Source organism: Morchella importuna, assembly GCF_003444635.1.
Source record: "Morchella importuna strain M04M26 chromosome Unknown Morimp01GS003, whole genome shotgun sequence".
In the NCBI taxonomy this organism is placed as follows: domain Eukaryota; kingdom Fungi; phylum Ascomycota; class Pezizomycetes; order Pezizales; family Morchellaceae; genus Morchella; species Morchella importuna.
In genome coordinates, this window is record NW_025763400.1 from 1328814 (window position 1) to 1345634 (window position 16821).

The window sequence follows — 16821 nt, forward strand, 5'->3', positions numbered from 1 at the left end:
TATAAAACCAAATAAGTCGTCAGACTTATGTATATACAATGGATAAGGGGGACTTGGGAGAGTAAAAAGGGAGAAGAAAGCTTCAAACAAACAGAAACTAAGAAAGAGAGAACTCCGAAATAACTTTCTCGCCCACCCGCCAACAATGCTTTTTGGTCCCGGCCATATAAAAGAAAAAGGAAAATCAGGTAAAGCAAAGCTGACAAAAATCTCGTCTCGGTCAACTTAATATAAAAAAACCATAAGGAACTAATAAAAGGCCAAGGTCGAAAGGGGAGAATAAAAAAGAAATAAAAATGTAGAAACGTGCGCCTTCTAGCTTGATACACCATAATCCGTCCCGACCACCAATCACACCTTCGCCTTTCGCCTTCCTTTAAAGGGCGGGCTTGAACGTAAGCGGGTAAAAGAAAGAGTAAAGAAAAAGAAAAAAGCGAGAGAAAAATCCTTGAAAAATCCAAATTAATGCAAAGTCAAATAATCTGCAGCCTCCCGCACGCCATGTAGATAAGTGAAAAACTTTAGGAGGAAAGAAGGGATATATAAAAGCATAATAAAAAAATGATGGTAAGTCAATAAATATGAGGGGGAAATGCTGCCAAATCCCGAGAATAGACTAGATAAATCGTTTCCATATCGTTGAGTTACCATGGGCGAATTGTCAGGTAATGACAACCCTACCGCCTTCTCTGCTAGAAAGTACCCCACGTTCTTGCGGCTTCGGGCTGGATGCTCTTCCCCTCTTCTTTGACAAGAACCCCAGCATACCAGAAGGCTTTGATTTTACCGGCGCAGATTTATCAGCCAGATCTGACCACGAACCAGTCTCGTCCAATGTGACCGATACCCCACCACTTGCCGACTGATTTCGAACCCCATGCCTGGCCTTCGACCCTGCAGTTGGTGGCCTTACCGGTGTCGGTCGTTCAGGCGCGGTTACTGTCTTCAACAATGTATGTGGCGATGACGAAACCTCGCTATTCCCATTGCACTTGGTCGGTATCGGCGGGGAGCCCGAAGTCGGAGATCCCACCGTTGACTTCTGGCTCTTTGTGGCGTTAATTGAGACAGGGCTGCCTGTCACGCACCCAGCGGGGAGGGTCGAAGGTTTTACCCAGTCTGGTGGTGGACCCACAGATTGGGACTCGTTATCAACAGTACCGGGATAGCTGCTGAACTATCAGTAAGTACTATCCTCATCAATGACAAAAAAAACATACTTATCATACGCTACTGAGGTATAATCAAAGGGCTCAAAAAGCGTCTCTATCATCTTGTGTAGTTCCTCCTCCCTAATTTCTTGTGCGGTAGCATCAGGCCTTAATACCTCTCTAGGCCTCTGTCTTCGTGCTCGTGCTTCAAGCGGTGCTTCCTCTAATAATAGCTCCTCCAGGTCGTATGTCGCGTCGAAATTCGTCTTATCACTTGAGGGCTTGAATACTGGTTCGATCTCCTTTCTTTCCAATGCTTCGAAATCCAAATCCGCAAAGAAGACATGGTTGGTGAAACTTTCATATGTCAGAGCGCCTATTCGTTTGGAAATATCGGCCTGCAACAGACTCCGTATTGAGTCCATGCAGGTATTTGAAACTGCTGGTTTCGTAACTGCGTATACAGGGTTCGCCCTCATGATTTCTCTTGAAAGTTCCACGTGGGTATCGGAAATAAATGGGCGCTATTTCATGTCAGAACCAAAAACCGAGGAAACCGAGGAAAAAATTACCTTTCCGTAGATACACTCATAGAATACGACTCCCAACGACCACCAGTCCACCTCCGTTCCATATCCCCTTCCTGCATAAACCTCTGGCGCGAGGTAAGCCAACGTACCTGACTTGCTTGTTAATGGCCGGTCAGGGTGGATATCCGACGCAACATTCTATAATTCCAAAATTAGCTACTGCCTATGCCCTATAAGTATGGAGAGCCTTACAAAATCCGCCAAATGCACATGACCATCCCCGTCGAGCAATATATTGTCGGGTTTGACATCACGATGCACGATACCTCTTGAATGGATATACTTCAATGCGCAAGACAATTCTGCCATCCAAAACCTAATCGCATCCTCCGTAAAGGTCTTTCGCGAGATGTGGAAACGCAAATCTCCACCATTCATCAAATCAACCACAATGTACCTAAAATTCAACCTAACCGTTAGGATCCACTGAGTTCCTATAAGGTGATAGATGATGTCGAAAAACATACAAGTATTCGATATCCTGGAAAGAATATCTCAGATTGCACAGAAACGGGTGGTTTAAATGCTCCAACATCCGTCGCTCCCTGATGATATTCCTGACACTCTCCGATCGAACCACTGCAATTTCCCACGCATCAGCCCAATTCCACTTTCCACATTCTCTCCCTCTCCAGACAACTGCCACACACCTTCATCTTTCCTGATGTACTTGAGTGCGAACGTCAAGCCCGTATCCTTCCTCTCGACAATGCGGACCTTCCCGAAAGCACCCTTTCCCACTACTCGTAATAGGCGGAAATGATTTAGGTTGACTAAAACTCTTTTCAGTAGCTGAAGCTTCACTAGGCAAGGGAAACACGGTAGAACAAACCCTCATCCGTGAATACAACGGGTTTCCCGCTGGAATTACCCATGGTGTCTTTTTCGAGCTTCCTTGGGTTACTGTATTAACGCCAGACTGGAAATAATTGACCCTTTGTCGCCTTTAGATTATTCTTCTTCCGAGCAGTGTACCCGATTGTCTCGCGAATTGCTTTTGCACAAAAAATTAAGAGAGGGGGAAAATGGAATAGAGGGTTTTTCCTTAGGTGTGACTTTGAGAGATCGGCAATGAGGTTTCGAGGAAAGGGAACACAGCAACGGAAAAGTAAGAAAAGAGATAGAAACAGGGTTTAAGGGATAGTTGTCGGAATATGAACGGAGAGAGTTAAGACTCAGAGAATCCCGGGGAGGGAGCAAGTGGGTAAGTAAGTAAAGAAGGAAAGGAGACTTCTAGAAGTTCTGCAGAAGAGAGAAGGAAGAGAAGGAAACCACACAAGAACGAGGTGGGGTGCGGTGAGCAATTGGTAGGTAGTGCAAATGGTTGGCCAGGAACGGAGAGGGTGCCAAAAGGGCAGAAAATAAGGTAGGGTTGTTGTAGTAACAGTAGTAGTGAGTAGTGTGTGTGTGGGCAAGGCTGGCAGGATTATCGGGGTTGTAAGGACAGGCGCGGAAGGAAAGGGAAATTCGGCTTTGGGAAAGAGAAATGCGAAACACCCGTACCGGTCAGTTTCTCTACTTTCGGGCTTTTCGTTGTAGGCGACAAATAGATTAGGGAAAGAAGCAAAGGGGAAAAAAATAAGTCAACCCCAAACTGAACAAGGGTTCCAAAAGGCTGGTTATGGGAATGGGTTCACGCGATTTATTGGGGATCAGTCAATCAATCAGGGAAACAGGAACACTGCGCCGAGGGAAGGCGTGACTCGTCTATATGTAGGTACGGGTATTTTCCAACTACAGTTGTAACGCCTGGCTGAGTGAGGTTGTGAGGGATGGATTGGGTGTGAGAACAAGCAAGTAAGCAGCAGTTAGGGCAGTTGGGGACCAGTTTTGCGACTGCTGGGATCAAAAGGAAGCAAGGAGAAAAGCAAGAAGGAGAGGAGAAGTCGACGACGTCGGTCTGCACCGTATGTAGGCAGAGTATTATTGTGGTATGGATGGATTGTATGGTACTACTCCAGAGCACAACCTATTACTCCCAGGCTTGCTTGCTTGTGTGGACTCACTCTATCTAGGTAGTGAGCTGCTAGGGGAAGAATGAGAATGAGCGCCTTTACGTAGGAGGTGGTCTAGATACTCTTGAGGCTAGGTAAGATGTTCAGAAAGAGCTCGTGTGGGCGTGGTGGAGGCACTGAGGGTGTGGGTGCCCCAAGACGTAACAACCTACAAGGGCTTCGGATTGTTGACGGTTTCATGGGTGGGGAAAGCAGAACAGACAGGGGAGCCCAGATAGAGGGGTGGTGGTGGCCCTTTCGTTTCCTGCGCCCTTTCATGACAGTTCTCTCTGCAGAAGAATTAAAATCTACCCCCTTCCCTTCCCTTCCCAACTTCCCCCACCCGATCCAGCCCTTTCTTTCTTAAGTTCCTTCCCCCATCGTATCGTCGGCCAACCCCCGAAAGAGTACCCGTCATGTCAGTACCACATACAATGTGTAACATGCACCTACTCTACATACGTCGGCGGTGAGGATTTGATTCCAGGTTGGTTACTTTGGGTCACCATCGATGATCATCATACATACCAAGTACTATCCAGATTAGATTTCTATTTAAATACAACATCAATAGAGTAACAGTAGCATACATAGGCAGTGCCCACTTCACTTCACTCCACCCGGCAGTTTTGTCTTCTGGAAACCATATTCCTGGCTACCCACATGTGCCTTTCTACGTACATACAAGACCTTTGATATTTCCTATTGTTACCTATTTTCTTTAGATTTATTTTTGCTATATCAATCCATTATTACTATTAGCTCTTAAATGTTTATTTTACACACACACACACCTCTTCCCCACGCGATCCCGGGTTTCCAAGATGATCCTGGGATGCCACGAGGTCGCCGTTATTTTTCCTGCAAGACACCGCACGATTTCGCGGCCAAGAATGAGAGGGAAAGCATGGCAACAGAGGCCGAAACCACCGAACGCCATGTTGTTGGCGACTCAGGGTGCCTTAAGATTTGAGACTGTAGCTGGGAAGTACCTACTCAACCGAAACTGGCTAATCAGTTTTCTCAGCCTTCCTTTGATTGTCGCCCAAATAGCCTTCTTTGTACAACTTTTCCTCTGGAGTAGACACAGAGATGGATACATCCCGATTCTATGTATGTGAGTAAGTACCGCTATAGAGTACCGCCATAACTCGAAAATTTGGCTAGCTTCCAGAGATCAAAATTACTTGTATGGGAAATTTCTGATGCAGATCGATGCCATTCAACCAATCACTCGAGTGATAATCCCTAGCCGGAGATAGCCAATTTTTCGAGTTTTGGCGGTATTTATGTATGTAGCCTGTAGGTGCTCCGGACAGCGGTCAATCCGTCCTCCTCCACGCAGTTCCCACGCGGCTCGAGCGTGGGAAGGAGTTAAATGGCGACTGGGTTCCCCTCCCCTCGCGGACAGGGGTTGGAGGTCACACCTCATCAATCCACGACACGCTAGAAGGGCAGTAGAAGCGCCATGGAACATCTTGAAAGGGAAATTGTAGGAAAGCTAAGCCGAGCACGGATGCACGCACAATACGAAGCGCACTCAAAACAAAAAAGAATAATATTCTACCAACATGTAAGCAGAAGAAAGATGAGAGGGAGGCAAGGGCTGCAATATATTACATTATTGGTCGATATATGATAGATGATAGCATAGCAGATGTCAGCTATGATATCGGTATAGAATATATAGGTAAGCCCTTTTACTGTTTCTGCTGTTGCGGCCATAATATTGACTTTGCCATAAACCTTCAAATTCCCATGTTCAGCCCCAAACTCGTTCACATTGCGCAGCGTATCAACATGCCTATATGTCAAGCTTGAACAGGCTAACAAGTAGTGTACCCGCTTGACTGCATGCAAAACATATCAAAGGCTGCGGCTCGGAGGTGGAGCTTCCAATTGACTGAAAGGCTCCAGCCATCCCAATACAAAGGTAACCTGCTTAGCAAGGTGATCCAGGGCAAACACTTTGTATGCAGCGTGCAGTGCGCTTCTTCACACCAGTTTAAAGTGCCTATGTGCTCTACAGCTTACAGTAAGATTATTATAGAAATATGGGAGGAGTCCTATTGGCTTACCCAGCCCAGAAACCCTGTTTTTAGACCCCTGTTTCTACAATAATTGTACCTCTCGCTGTACCGTGCCCCGCATGGAAGGAAGTCAGGACGAAATAACAGCATCATTGGCAATTCCCATCATCCATCGCATTGGTAACGAATCCGCGATCTAATGCAGCAGAAAACCAGCCAATCTTTGAAGTCCATGCTGCCAGCTCCCATCGGTACCAATTCCCGACTGGTTGAATATCACTTGCTGGAAAGGAAAGGTGCATAATACCGGCTTCTCGCCCGGTATACTAGAGTGAGAACTCGAGAGTATGTGCTTGCTTGCCACCACCAAACTGAACTCCGGGTCCAACACCGCACTGGATGTGGCAATCAAAGCTTAATTCTTGCCTGTCGATTCCTACCAAGTAGAGTATATACTAGCCAGAATACCATAGACCTCCCGAGGTGTGAAGGAGGCAGCCCTGAATCGTCCGTCCGTCTAGTATGCTCCGCCATGTTGTGCGAATGACCACCTGCAGATCCAATTGACACTACCTGGAGTAAGTAGAATATCAATTGAAGTGCTGCAAGGTAGCCGACCAATTTCCGTTCGCGTAGCTGCCTGCCTGCCGTTCTGATAACAAAATCCAAGAGCACGATTATTACCAAACCGGATTCGATTATTATTATACACTGTATCCAACGTAACTAAGAACAACGTTCGTGGCGGCAGAACCACTGACTCCTCCTTAGACCGTGTGCACCTGTGCCGAGAATGTACCTGTGCCGAGCATCTTATCTGATCTCTAGGGATCCGCTCCAAATGGTGGCTAAAATGCTGCCTTTATTATAAGGTGCTCGGCACAGGTACATGCTCGACACAGGTGCACACGGTCTACTACATTACTCCAACTTAGTACTCTCAATTGAATTCGCTAAACGCACAGACCGCCGCCGATCTCTTATCTTGGCCAGGACCGACGGGTACTGCCATGGACAGGATCCCATCAAACACCCCTTCCTGTTCCTAAATATGGAAGGACCTGCTCAAGATAACTCTTTTAGCTTTAAATGCCTATGCATCCATAGAGTTTGAGCTTGAATCCGTATGATGAGGAAGCGGAAGGAGATGGGAGAGGAAGAAAGAAAGAAAAAAAAGAAGCCATATATGCAAGGGGACTTTGACCTCTACTAGTATTTCGCTGACGTTTTTGAACTGGGCCATTATTGCATACACCCAAAATCATGAGCTTGGCGTATTTTTGTATGGCATGCAATATCAGTCGCGTCCACAAACGTCAGTAGATGAGGGCTTCTCGGGTAACAACAACGGCATTTCGACTCTGAATAAATTCGTCATCTTGCGCTGCACTGCACTGCACTGCGCTCGCGAGGTGAGGTGAGGTGAGGCGCCTGTTTCGTCTCGGATAGTTTAATGTCCGCTGGACTGTATATGTACCGACGTTTAACGCATCCGATATCCGTCGTTTCTGATACCTAGATACCGGTCTATATACAACTTTCATTCTAGCCTCCTGCTCCTCATCCTCCTTCCAGTGGTTCGGTTTTTTCGGCCGGTCGAAAGGCAACTTGCCATGTCGGACTCATCTGTTAATCGTATTCAAAAGTGAGACCCCTTTACCCGATCGTTTCCTACCCCCAAGAACTCTAGATTCCGATCTGCTCACGGTGCCACAATAGGCCCAAGCACCACAAGATATCTATCCCTTTTTATTGTTGGTCTCCGAATGGTTTCTATTGGCCGAACGGCGCTTTCCTATGACTTTTGTATATCGGAATTCGGCCCGAGGCACAAAGCGCCACCTTCCCTTCCCTTCAGTGGCCATGAACCAGCACAACACCCAAGAAGAAAGGGAAAAAAAAAACTCCTGCTCGGACCATTTCCCACGATGTCAGATTATCTTGTCTGCAAGACCGCATACTCTAATATAGTACCCCACAATTCGGCAAGCGGCGTTGTCATATTATTGGGTAGGGGTTTGTATATTTAGTAACCTTCAATAGTAAGATTGTGATACGTCCCAAGGTTTTAGATCCGGAGATTAATCTCAGCATCCCCACCTTACGCTGAGTTGGGAGAATCACAGCATCTCACTCGATGCTGATTACTGAAGTAGGTTGCGTCGTGCGCGCGGGTTCTAACATCAATACTCGTAATCCTAATATTGTGGGCGTGCAACGGAGATCTTTGTTCCTAATACCTTTTCGCAACCGCGTATTCATTTCATTGATACCTTTACGTCCCATTTCTAGGTCCGTTGACAAGGATGATCGTGGCAAGCCTGCAAGGTAGAGAAAAAAGGGGACTTGTATGATTGGTATGCCTTCTGCACGGAATCAATAACACTCAGGTAGTAAGTCAGAAAGATAGCGAGTTACCTGTGTAACAGAAAACCATGTCGGCAAGCCGATAAGATAAATCACCGGACACTATTCGGTAACTATTCTCAGGGTCACGGTTCATCCATATCGGTGGTGAGAGCCATATCAGCCATCATCTCCGCAAGAAGGCACCCGTCCACGACAGCGCTAGTTAAACGCCATGCTCCGAGCGCGAGCGCGTCAGCTTGCAGTTGAGCTTGTCAAACCCCTAATAGCTCAATTTCATATAGGAACTAAGACAAGTATTGTGAAATATTACCTACTTTTTGTCTCTAAGCTTTCTCTATTAGGTCAGGATCTCCATATTCTTTTCTTTCAAGTTAGGTAGCTCATGATATTAGCTAAGTGTTGCCTCATAGTTCCTAGGTGATGAGGACTTGGTCTTTCTATGCGATTTCTATTACTTATTGCAACGAAACCAATCCTTCCACAACTAGACTAGCAACAGAATAGAGAAATATTTGTTTCCCTACGGTCGAACAGTTTTGTTTTTGATTGCTTCTATCCTATCGGATAGCCAATAGAACAGGTTCTATCGCTTACGGGAAGTCCTCCAATAGATTCTACAGCTGAGCACTAATACATGCAAGAAACATGCCTCAAAGTAAGTTTTGTTGACATTATCTGATATATGACAGATGTTATTTGACGAAGCGCGAATATTAAACGCTTGATAGACATACCTACTTTCCTGTCTCGGATACTGCAGCTTTCACTCGAGATGCATATGCTAAATTTTCAGGAGAGCCGTTTATGCAGGTAGCATCCAGCGTCAGTCTGTTGGTTCTTACCCCTTCCTTCGGTGAAGAGCGTATTGGCTAACGCAATCAAATACCTATACTTGAATGTAGTATACATCTTAGTCAGCGGAATATTCTCCCATTCGTTCTTTTAGGTACCCATGCTGGTACATGCGGATACGGGTAATGCACATAGAAGTAGAGTGCTCGTGTTTTCCTGACGTTTGTGGATGCGACCAATATTACATACCATACAAAAAATACGCCAAACTCATGATTTTTGGTGTATGCAATAGTGGCCCAGTTCAAAAACGTCAGGAAGATACGAGTACATACTCGCGGCAGGCAAAAAGTACCGGACAATGCAAGTTTTGTCTCTGGGCTTTTTTTGCAGTAGTTCACGCCTAGCACGCGCACCCATTGGTGAACCAAAAACCTGCATTGTTCGGTACTTTTTGCCTGCCGCGAGTACCAATTATGTAGATATGCGGGGAGGTTGGGCGCCAGTCAATGGATATTCTAATTGTCCCAGTGTCTTGGGCTCGGACATACATACGTACATCCCAGGTCCAACCTCCCCGTATTGGCGGAAAATTAGGCGAAAATTTCATCTTCAAGCTTTCCACTGAACATGGAAAATCCTGGTTAAAACTAGATTCGGTCGATCAACCAGGCCGAACACCAAACATCTGCTCACTAGTATTGATGACTATATGCTTGGTATTCTTTTCCCTAGCCTAATTTTCGGTACGTTGAGTAGAAATATCAATATCACATACTGTACTTACGTGTATTTAGAATGCCTTAAAGAGAACACACCAGCGCAGAGTAATGTTTGCACATATCATGTCACCTTAGACAACAAGCCCAATAGTACTTGTGTATAGGATTAATTTTTCCGGCTACTCCTAGAAACGGAAATGGTAAATTCAACCATCGGCCAGTCGAAGATTGAAACCACGGTTCACCGCGGTGATCTCATGTCTTCTAGGGGCTCCCTTCATTAGAATCTGCAAGTCTAGTACCCTTGTTACTTCTGCACTTGCCATGTCGGTCGGAATACCGAGATCGAGAAAAGGGAGCGTCGAACCGGTTACACAGGGGTATCTTTATTATCCTGGCCAGGAAAATGATGTAGGCTTCTTCAGGTATTTCCTGTGATATGTTGACTAGTTAGATCACCAATCTACATCTTCAGTATGGTCTCACTGTATTAGTTGGAACTTAGCCTTGCCATCCGGTGGGGAAGATGTAGGTGGCTTTGTATCATCTGATATTTCTCCAACTCCAACAAGGCCTTGGGGCATTGTACGGAAAACGTATGAACCAGGTATTAATTATGTGGCCAAAAGCTATGTAGGGGACGTGGGGGCAGGTTTTACCTAGTGAAACTCCAGATTCAGTGCGTCATTCTCTAGTGATTTTAATACCAGAATTTCTTTGTATAGAAACATGAAACGTACGCCAGTGTATTTTGGGAGCCAGGTTCAGCATGTTGTCTCGACCAGAATCAATTCCTAGACATTGAGTAAGACTACGGGTAAAGGAATCCACGGATGGACAGTGAGAAATTATGGCTAACTCACCCAGATTCTGGGGGAAGAAAGCGTTCAGCTGCATGCAGTATGCACGTTAGGTACCGACTTTGTTTTAACGAAAAATCGTCAACAGTTCTAAAGACTGCATAGCATGTGCGCCACTATCCAGGTTAATGCCTGTCCTATGGGTCGCCGGCCAGAATTTATGTGCGTAAGTGGAGTAGTCATGATTATCGATATTTCAAGTGCATAGTGAAGTATATCGGTATTGGTGTGTAGTACAATTCTGAGTTGATCGGAGCTAAGCTCAAAGTCAGCCTTGTTCCAGATTTATTGAGGAGTGGAGGAATTCATATCATGACTCTCCACCTCCGTCTTGACAAAATTTGAAATTTGCTTGCTCGGTTTAGGTTCAGAGATACCAGGACGCCATATGAAACTTGAACCATCAAGGTGGCTAGTTTGTGGAGATAGAATTTGGGGGAGCTAGCAAGAGATCTTCTCTAGCTGGGACTTTACTCTGGATAGATGACTTTGCGGTTTCGCGGGGAAAGGCTGAAAGGGGTGAAAAAGTCCATATTATTGAGGATACATGTACGTACTATCCCTCATGTTTTGGTTTGTAAAGTACATGTAGTCGATGCTACTCTAAGAGTTCGTATCGGTACCAATGTGGCCACGTCCGCTTTTTTAATCTGGTAGCACAGGCCCAAAAATCAAAGTTTATTTCCCTGCGCCGTATCCACACCAATCACCTCACTCCCTGCATTGGCCGAGGAGTATCATTTCTGCTACGTACACAGATTTATGCAACACATAAGAACCATCGATCACTATTACTCTATTATTCAAGTCACCACCCCCCCGATTTTGTATCCTGGAACTTCATGAATCCCAGTACCCACAAGCAGATTGTACTGCGGTCAGCATGCATCATACTTTAAAGATTACTTTCGATGGTTATCAGTCTTAGTACCGCATTTTTGAGAAGATTTTCTACGTATTCGCGTGGTTTCATCACCCGTCATAGTGTCTCTTCCTGGTAATTTCTTCCGCTATGCCTCTTAATGAAGTAACCGATCAATCAATCCCGCTATGCCTCAGGAGCGTGACTAACGAGTGATATCTCATGATTAGGATTTCGGTTTTTTTCTTCTTTTCTTTCCTCAACTCATTAATTGCATGCAGCGTTACAGCTATTGGTAACATTTGGATTTCAGTTGATTGGGATTCCGGTTAATAAGTATTATAGGAGATAAATCGAGGAATTATGATCGTTCTGGCAACCTATGACTCTGCTTGAGGGTAGAAGTACTTATGAGAGTATATCGTTGCACATATGATAGGCAAACGGTGCGGCATCTTGTAGTTTTAAGATGAATAAATATAGTGAGCTAATTGATCAATTGACTAGTGAATCTAAGATAACATGTACTAGCCGTCTTGCCTCGACCTAATTACTCTCACTAGCTGATTATGGGTGCCAATATATGAATATATGAGAGTGATCAATCACGAGGATAATTATAACCCTTTCTATCTGAGGGTATCACTAATTCCTCTAATGAGTGGTGTTACTAGTAGTAGGATCATTACGCCACCTAGCAATCTATTGTGGTATCACGCTCGCTACATGTAGTACTTGATGGGCATTTAGGTCACATAGCTAGCAGCCGTACTCAGGGGAGTGATTTTCCATGATATATCAATATGTGTTTACCACGGTGTTCAAGCGCTGCGATAAAATACTTTAATATACGCTTATTATCATTTAAACAGAGTTCATTTATATTGAAAAGATGTGTTAAACAAGTTCTTTCATAAACTAAGTCTAGTGGCTGTGATTCTTGCATTTTGTACCTTTTATCCCACAATCAAAGCCTCGACATATACACTTAAGTTCGTACTAGAACTAGTGGCACAGCTGCTTCGTGACTGACAGGAACGGAATTAACAATACCGGCAGGTAAATAATTAATTCCGTCAGTTCAACCTGATAGTTAATTGCACGCACCTGTCACAGAACCACACCATCGACACCGACTTAGAACATAAGCAACACCCTTGATATTATGGCCGAGAAGTAGGACTGATAGCTATAGTACATGTACCCATAGCCTACATGTAGCTATATATAAATAAATGTCTATCCCTAATTATACAACTTAGGTGTGTCTGAATAGTTTTTTTCACAACTCTCTTCCTAGGCCTTGCATCCTTCATTAGTCTACTAATGAGAGAATCTCGCGTACCTAACAGCTTCCCCCTCTGACAAAGTCTGATGTTATGTAAATAACCCACCGGTCGTGCCCGCTCGGAGATATCAAGTTTGGCTCTGAGCGAGGACTTGAGTAATTGAACTAGAAGCATATATATATAACTAAAACATTCTGGGGTTCATTTTTAGCTTAATTATCGTGAGAGACATTAGAAAGTAGATTTCGATCCTTTGAGTATTGACATCTACGGGAAGCAGTTCTCTCCAGAAGAAACTAGTACCCGTGAGGGGGACCCGGATATCGGTCTAACTCTCGTGCCTTTAAAGCCTTAATCTAATGGTCGGTCGCGATCATGATCAACTGGAGACAAAGCTCTCTCCGTATATATTAAACTTACAATTGCCTCTAGTTATAGTTTAATTCAATATTATAACTCAGTTTATAGTTAATTCAATAAGAGGTAGGTTATGCCCCGACCTCGTTCATAGAAATTACGTCATGATATATCACTCGGAATTCACATATCGCTGAAAGTGAAATTATTTAGTCCGTTTATGGAAGTACATACACCCTATAAGTATACAATTTAAAAGATGTGATTGGCCGAGTTGGAGAAGCTTTCCTATTTTTTTTATCTTTTTTTAATATTAATTTTTAACGTTTGGAGGAAGATCAAATTACATGTAACGAGACTCCGCCATTTTCTACATACTATATATATAAGAAGAAGAGGGAGAAGAAGAGGGAGAAGAAGAAATAGAATCGATCAATTAAAGAGGGCTTATTATACAGAAAGGAAAGAACCTAGAAACCAGAAATAGACCCCAACCCCCCGTCACGTCCTGCTCTAGCCGTAGATAGAGATTTGCCGGCCCCCGTCTTAAAATTGAGGTGGAAGGACAGTGAATGAGCCATACTCCCAATTCAAAAAGATTTTGAACTAGGAGGACCAGGGGACTCTATAGCCAGTACTACCCCTCAGTGGCACTATGGAGTTTTGAAGAGGCGGGGGAAACTGAGAATTTATAGCGAGAAGGACTTGCCAAGACAGGTTTATCTCAGCCGCTCCACGATTAGGATAAGCCAGAAAGACACCAAGGTTAGAATTGATAAAGCTTTTAGTAAGTGGTCCATGTAAGTACGTACATAGTGTGGTCTTGCTGTTGCATAAGATCATTACGAGCTTTGATATATATCAGGTATCTCGTCTACATACATGTCGGAGAATCGGTTTATCGCGGGTATCTGCAGATAAAACTGTTAGTCCAACACCCGAGTTATTGAATTGACGTACTCGGCAGTTTTCTCCTAACAAAATATATGGATTGCAATTGTGTCGTACTAATGATTTATCTTTATCGAATACCTAGATCTTCGATCTATTGTTCTTTGAATGATTATGTTGAAAGCACTCTGACTTTTAATCTCGTGGGCTGGAGAGAGCAGTACGCGTACGGCTACCGGCATACATCCGAAGATTCAGAGTCCCCTGATCATGAATTTTCCGCAGGAATCGAGACATGACCGTCTAGAATTAACTTTTGTACTTCCGTCTTTCCATCTAATCTTAGGGTTTCTATTTTCGTCAGTGAGTCGAGTGCTATAGGGAGTATATAGTTACGGTAGAGTAATGATCGTTTTATTGTTAAGAGAGTGTGTACGCCTATGCATGCAAGGGACCGTTCGGTTTTCCTTCCGAAGAGTAATGTTTAGAAGGACGTACATGCGCCAAAAGGCCGTGATATTCTAGAATGCTACACACTCAATCAAAAGCAAATTTGAAAATCAATCAGTTGTGGTTGCATCGAGCGCACCATAGCCATGTCCAAGGCTCTATCTCATATGTCCTTTGGCTTCCCTTATTATCACGCGTTTCGTGCTACAATCCTTCCCACACTTATCGCAGCAGTTGCAGGGCTCTCGCACATGTGCACGCAACCGGAATTATTATCTTGACATAGGCCTAGGTGCTACGTTAAGAAGTGGCTTTCAAAGACCTTTAATCTATGTTAATACTACGCATTTCCTAGTCGGCACTTGCGTGCACGTGTATACGTAGCATTTATGGCCGCGGTCTTGGCAAGTAACTGGAAAACTTTCTTGCAAACCAGAATATTCTCTGGCTTAATACTAAAGATAAAGTAAGTTCCGTCCATCATTCTCGAGAGATGGCTATCCACAACAGGGCAGTTATACTCTAAAACAATGGTATGGAGGTGGGGATATATATATAGAGAGAGAAGGTGTGGCCACGGCCGAGATAGCTAGAAAGCGTGTGTGAGGGTCTACTGCTCTTAACTACAATTGGATGGGAGCCAGACCCGGAATTTCACGAGAGGGGATTTTAGTTCTCTACGGGACAGTTCAAATAGGATCTAGCACAGTCAGTTCGTGAAGAAGACCCACTTAACTAGGGGGACATATAACCGTTAACATGCATATGTTAGGATTCACCTCTGGATCTTACCCGCCCTAGCACAGAGCCTGCTTCAACAGAGGCCTGGCATATGTATTAAAACGCGTTTAAATACGGCGTCGCTTATATAATATAATAATATAGTGTCAACCACTGAGATTAAATCTCTCATTGTACCACGCAGTCCTCAGTCTCGCTTTGTGCACGATTGGCATTCTGGATGTAAAATCTTTTTAGTGGTTAAAATGGAGTGTTCTAGTCCGAAACTACTGACCGGCGGGTCGTGTTTATATCTCGCCAAAGCTGCTAGTAGTGGCCGTTGCACCGGGAGTTCCTCTAGATGGTTAGGCATTACCGCCAAGTCGAGTGATACCCGGTGACCAGGTTTATTAATCGACAATGATTGATAATTCGTGACACTGCACAAAATCCCGTCGCAACTAGTGCATTTAGTTTAGCTCAATTCGGTGGGATTCCTGACGCAGTATGTAAAAGCTTATGTCCCATCAGACTCTAGGGTCCTGGGTAACCCTTCCTTGCTTCAACGAGTTACTGTCGGGAGGAAATCACAGTATGTTTATCATTACTACCCTAAGAGCAGCCAGGACCGGATGTGTGTGTTTACATACCAACATATTCATGGACACGTTCCCTTTGGCAATTGAAGTGTATTTCAAAGACCACGAGACCATAAAATAAAGCCCGCTGTGGTCTGTGCACTGCATTGGTCAATTTGACCCAAACTAACTGCGTATATCCTGCACGTTATTTGCGGCGGCGGGCCTCACCCCGCAAGGCTTGATGTATTGTAGGAGTCGCTACCTTAGATCGACAGGAGTCCTCGGGCTGCTTCGGAGAAACACTCACCTTAACTTAGGATCACCGGGATCGGCTTATCCAGAATTGTTCTGGAGCGCTTGGAGCCTACATGTCAAACACAGCAAAAATAACTCTTTTTCCTCACAACCATTTGGAAACTCCGACGTCGACAGGTCTCCTGCGATGCTTTGACCAACATGCCTTGATTCGAAACTGCTTCGATCATCCTCGGAGTTTCGGAACCAGGATGTCAGAAGCTGTGTTCTACGTGCTACCAACCATGCAAGTATGGTACCTGGAATTCACAACTGTATCGCTGCGCCCTATACGGAAGTAAACGGGTTGAGAATTATACTTGGCACAGACAGACTCCCTGTAGCACAACAAAGAGAGAAAAAATAACTCTTCGGAACTCAGTTAGAAATTCCCGAGCCTCGGACAAAGGGATAATAAGGTCTAAATTCGGGACTTTGTTACGAATGCCCGAAGGAGGTGAGTGAGCTCTTTGCAAAGAAAAGACGATGAAATTGAAATTGCAGGAGCTCTATGTCGTTGGTTGCGAGTTACAGAGAGTTTGTATGGCTTAAATTTTCATCAGAGAAATTTTTTAAGGGGATGGGAGCTTGGCGACATGTCATGGAGAGATGGCCGTTGGCTTGTTTTTTCTCATGTTTCTTTTCTTTGCGATTGGCGAGCCATCGAATATGCGGGGTGCTCTAGCGTGTGGAGCGGGAGGCAACTTGCGTGGTACCCAATTGTTGACCCTGGCTCAGCCTCCCTGGCTAATGTTTCTTCCGGAGCTGGAGTGCGTAGGTATATGTAGGTACATACATTGCTGCACGATCCTGGGGACTGTAGAGTAGCATTTCAATACTTGCTCCTACCTCATCTGGGAGCTCCCGT

At 44.6% G+C, this 16821-nt stretch overlaps 3 protein-coding genes across 3 annotated transcripts; 2 read left to right on the forward strand and 1 right to left on the reverse strand.

Annotated features, from left to right (window-relative positions):
- Positions 1–661: 661 nt before the first annotated feature.
- On the reverse strand, positions 662–2616 carry LAJ45_01864 (uncharacterized protein; the record flags this gene model as incomplete). The annotated part of the gene is made up of 7 exons (XM_046111457.1): positions 662–1172; positions 1221–1675; positions 1724–1879; positions 1934–2138; positions 2209–2320; positions 2392–2514; positions 2574–2616. The coding sequence occupies 7 exons, from the start codon at positions 2614–2616 to the stop codon at positions 662–664; spliced, it is 1605 nt and encodes a 534-aa protein (XP_045975401.1).
- A 5730-nt stretch (positions 2617–8346) lies between these two features.
- On the forward strand, positions 8347–9049 carry LAJ45_01865 (uncharacterized protein; the record flags this gene model as incomplete). The annotated part of the gene is made up of 5 exons (XM_046111458.1): positions 8347–8476; positions 8528–8544; positions 8747–8790; positions 8864–8957; positions 9038–9049. The coding sequence occupies 5 exons, from the start codon at positions 8347–8349 to the stop codon at positions 9047–9049; spliced, it is 297 nt and encodes a 98-aa protein (XP_045975402.1).
- On the forward strand, positions 8781–10854 carry LAJ45_01866 (uncharacterized protein; the record flags this gene model as incomplete). Its single annotated transcript, XM_046111459.1, has 11 exons — positions 8781–8790; positions 8864–8945; positions 9038–9109; positions 9663–9673; positions 9725–9799; positions 9918–10060; positions 10448–10466; positions 10517–10562; positions 10615–10675; positions 10723–10735; positions 10793–10854. The coding sequence occupies 11 exons, from the start codon at positions 8781–8783 to the stop codon at positions 10852–10854; spliced, it is 594 nt and encodes a 197-aa protein (XP_045975403.1).
- Between the last annotated feature and the right edge of the window lie 5967 nt (positions 10855–16821).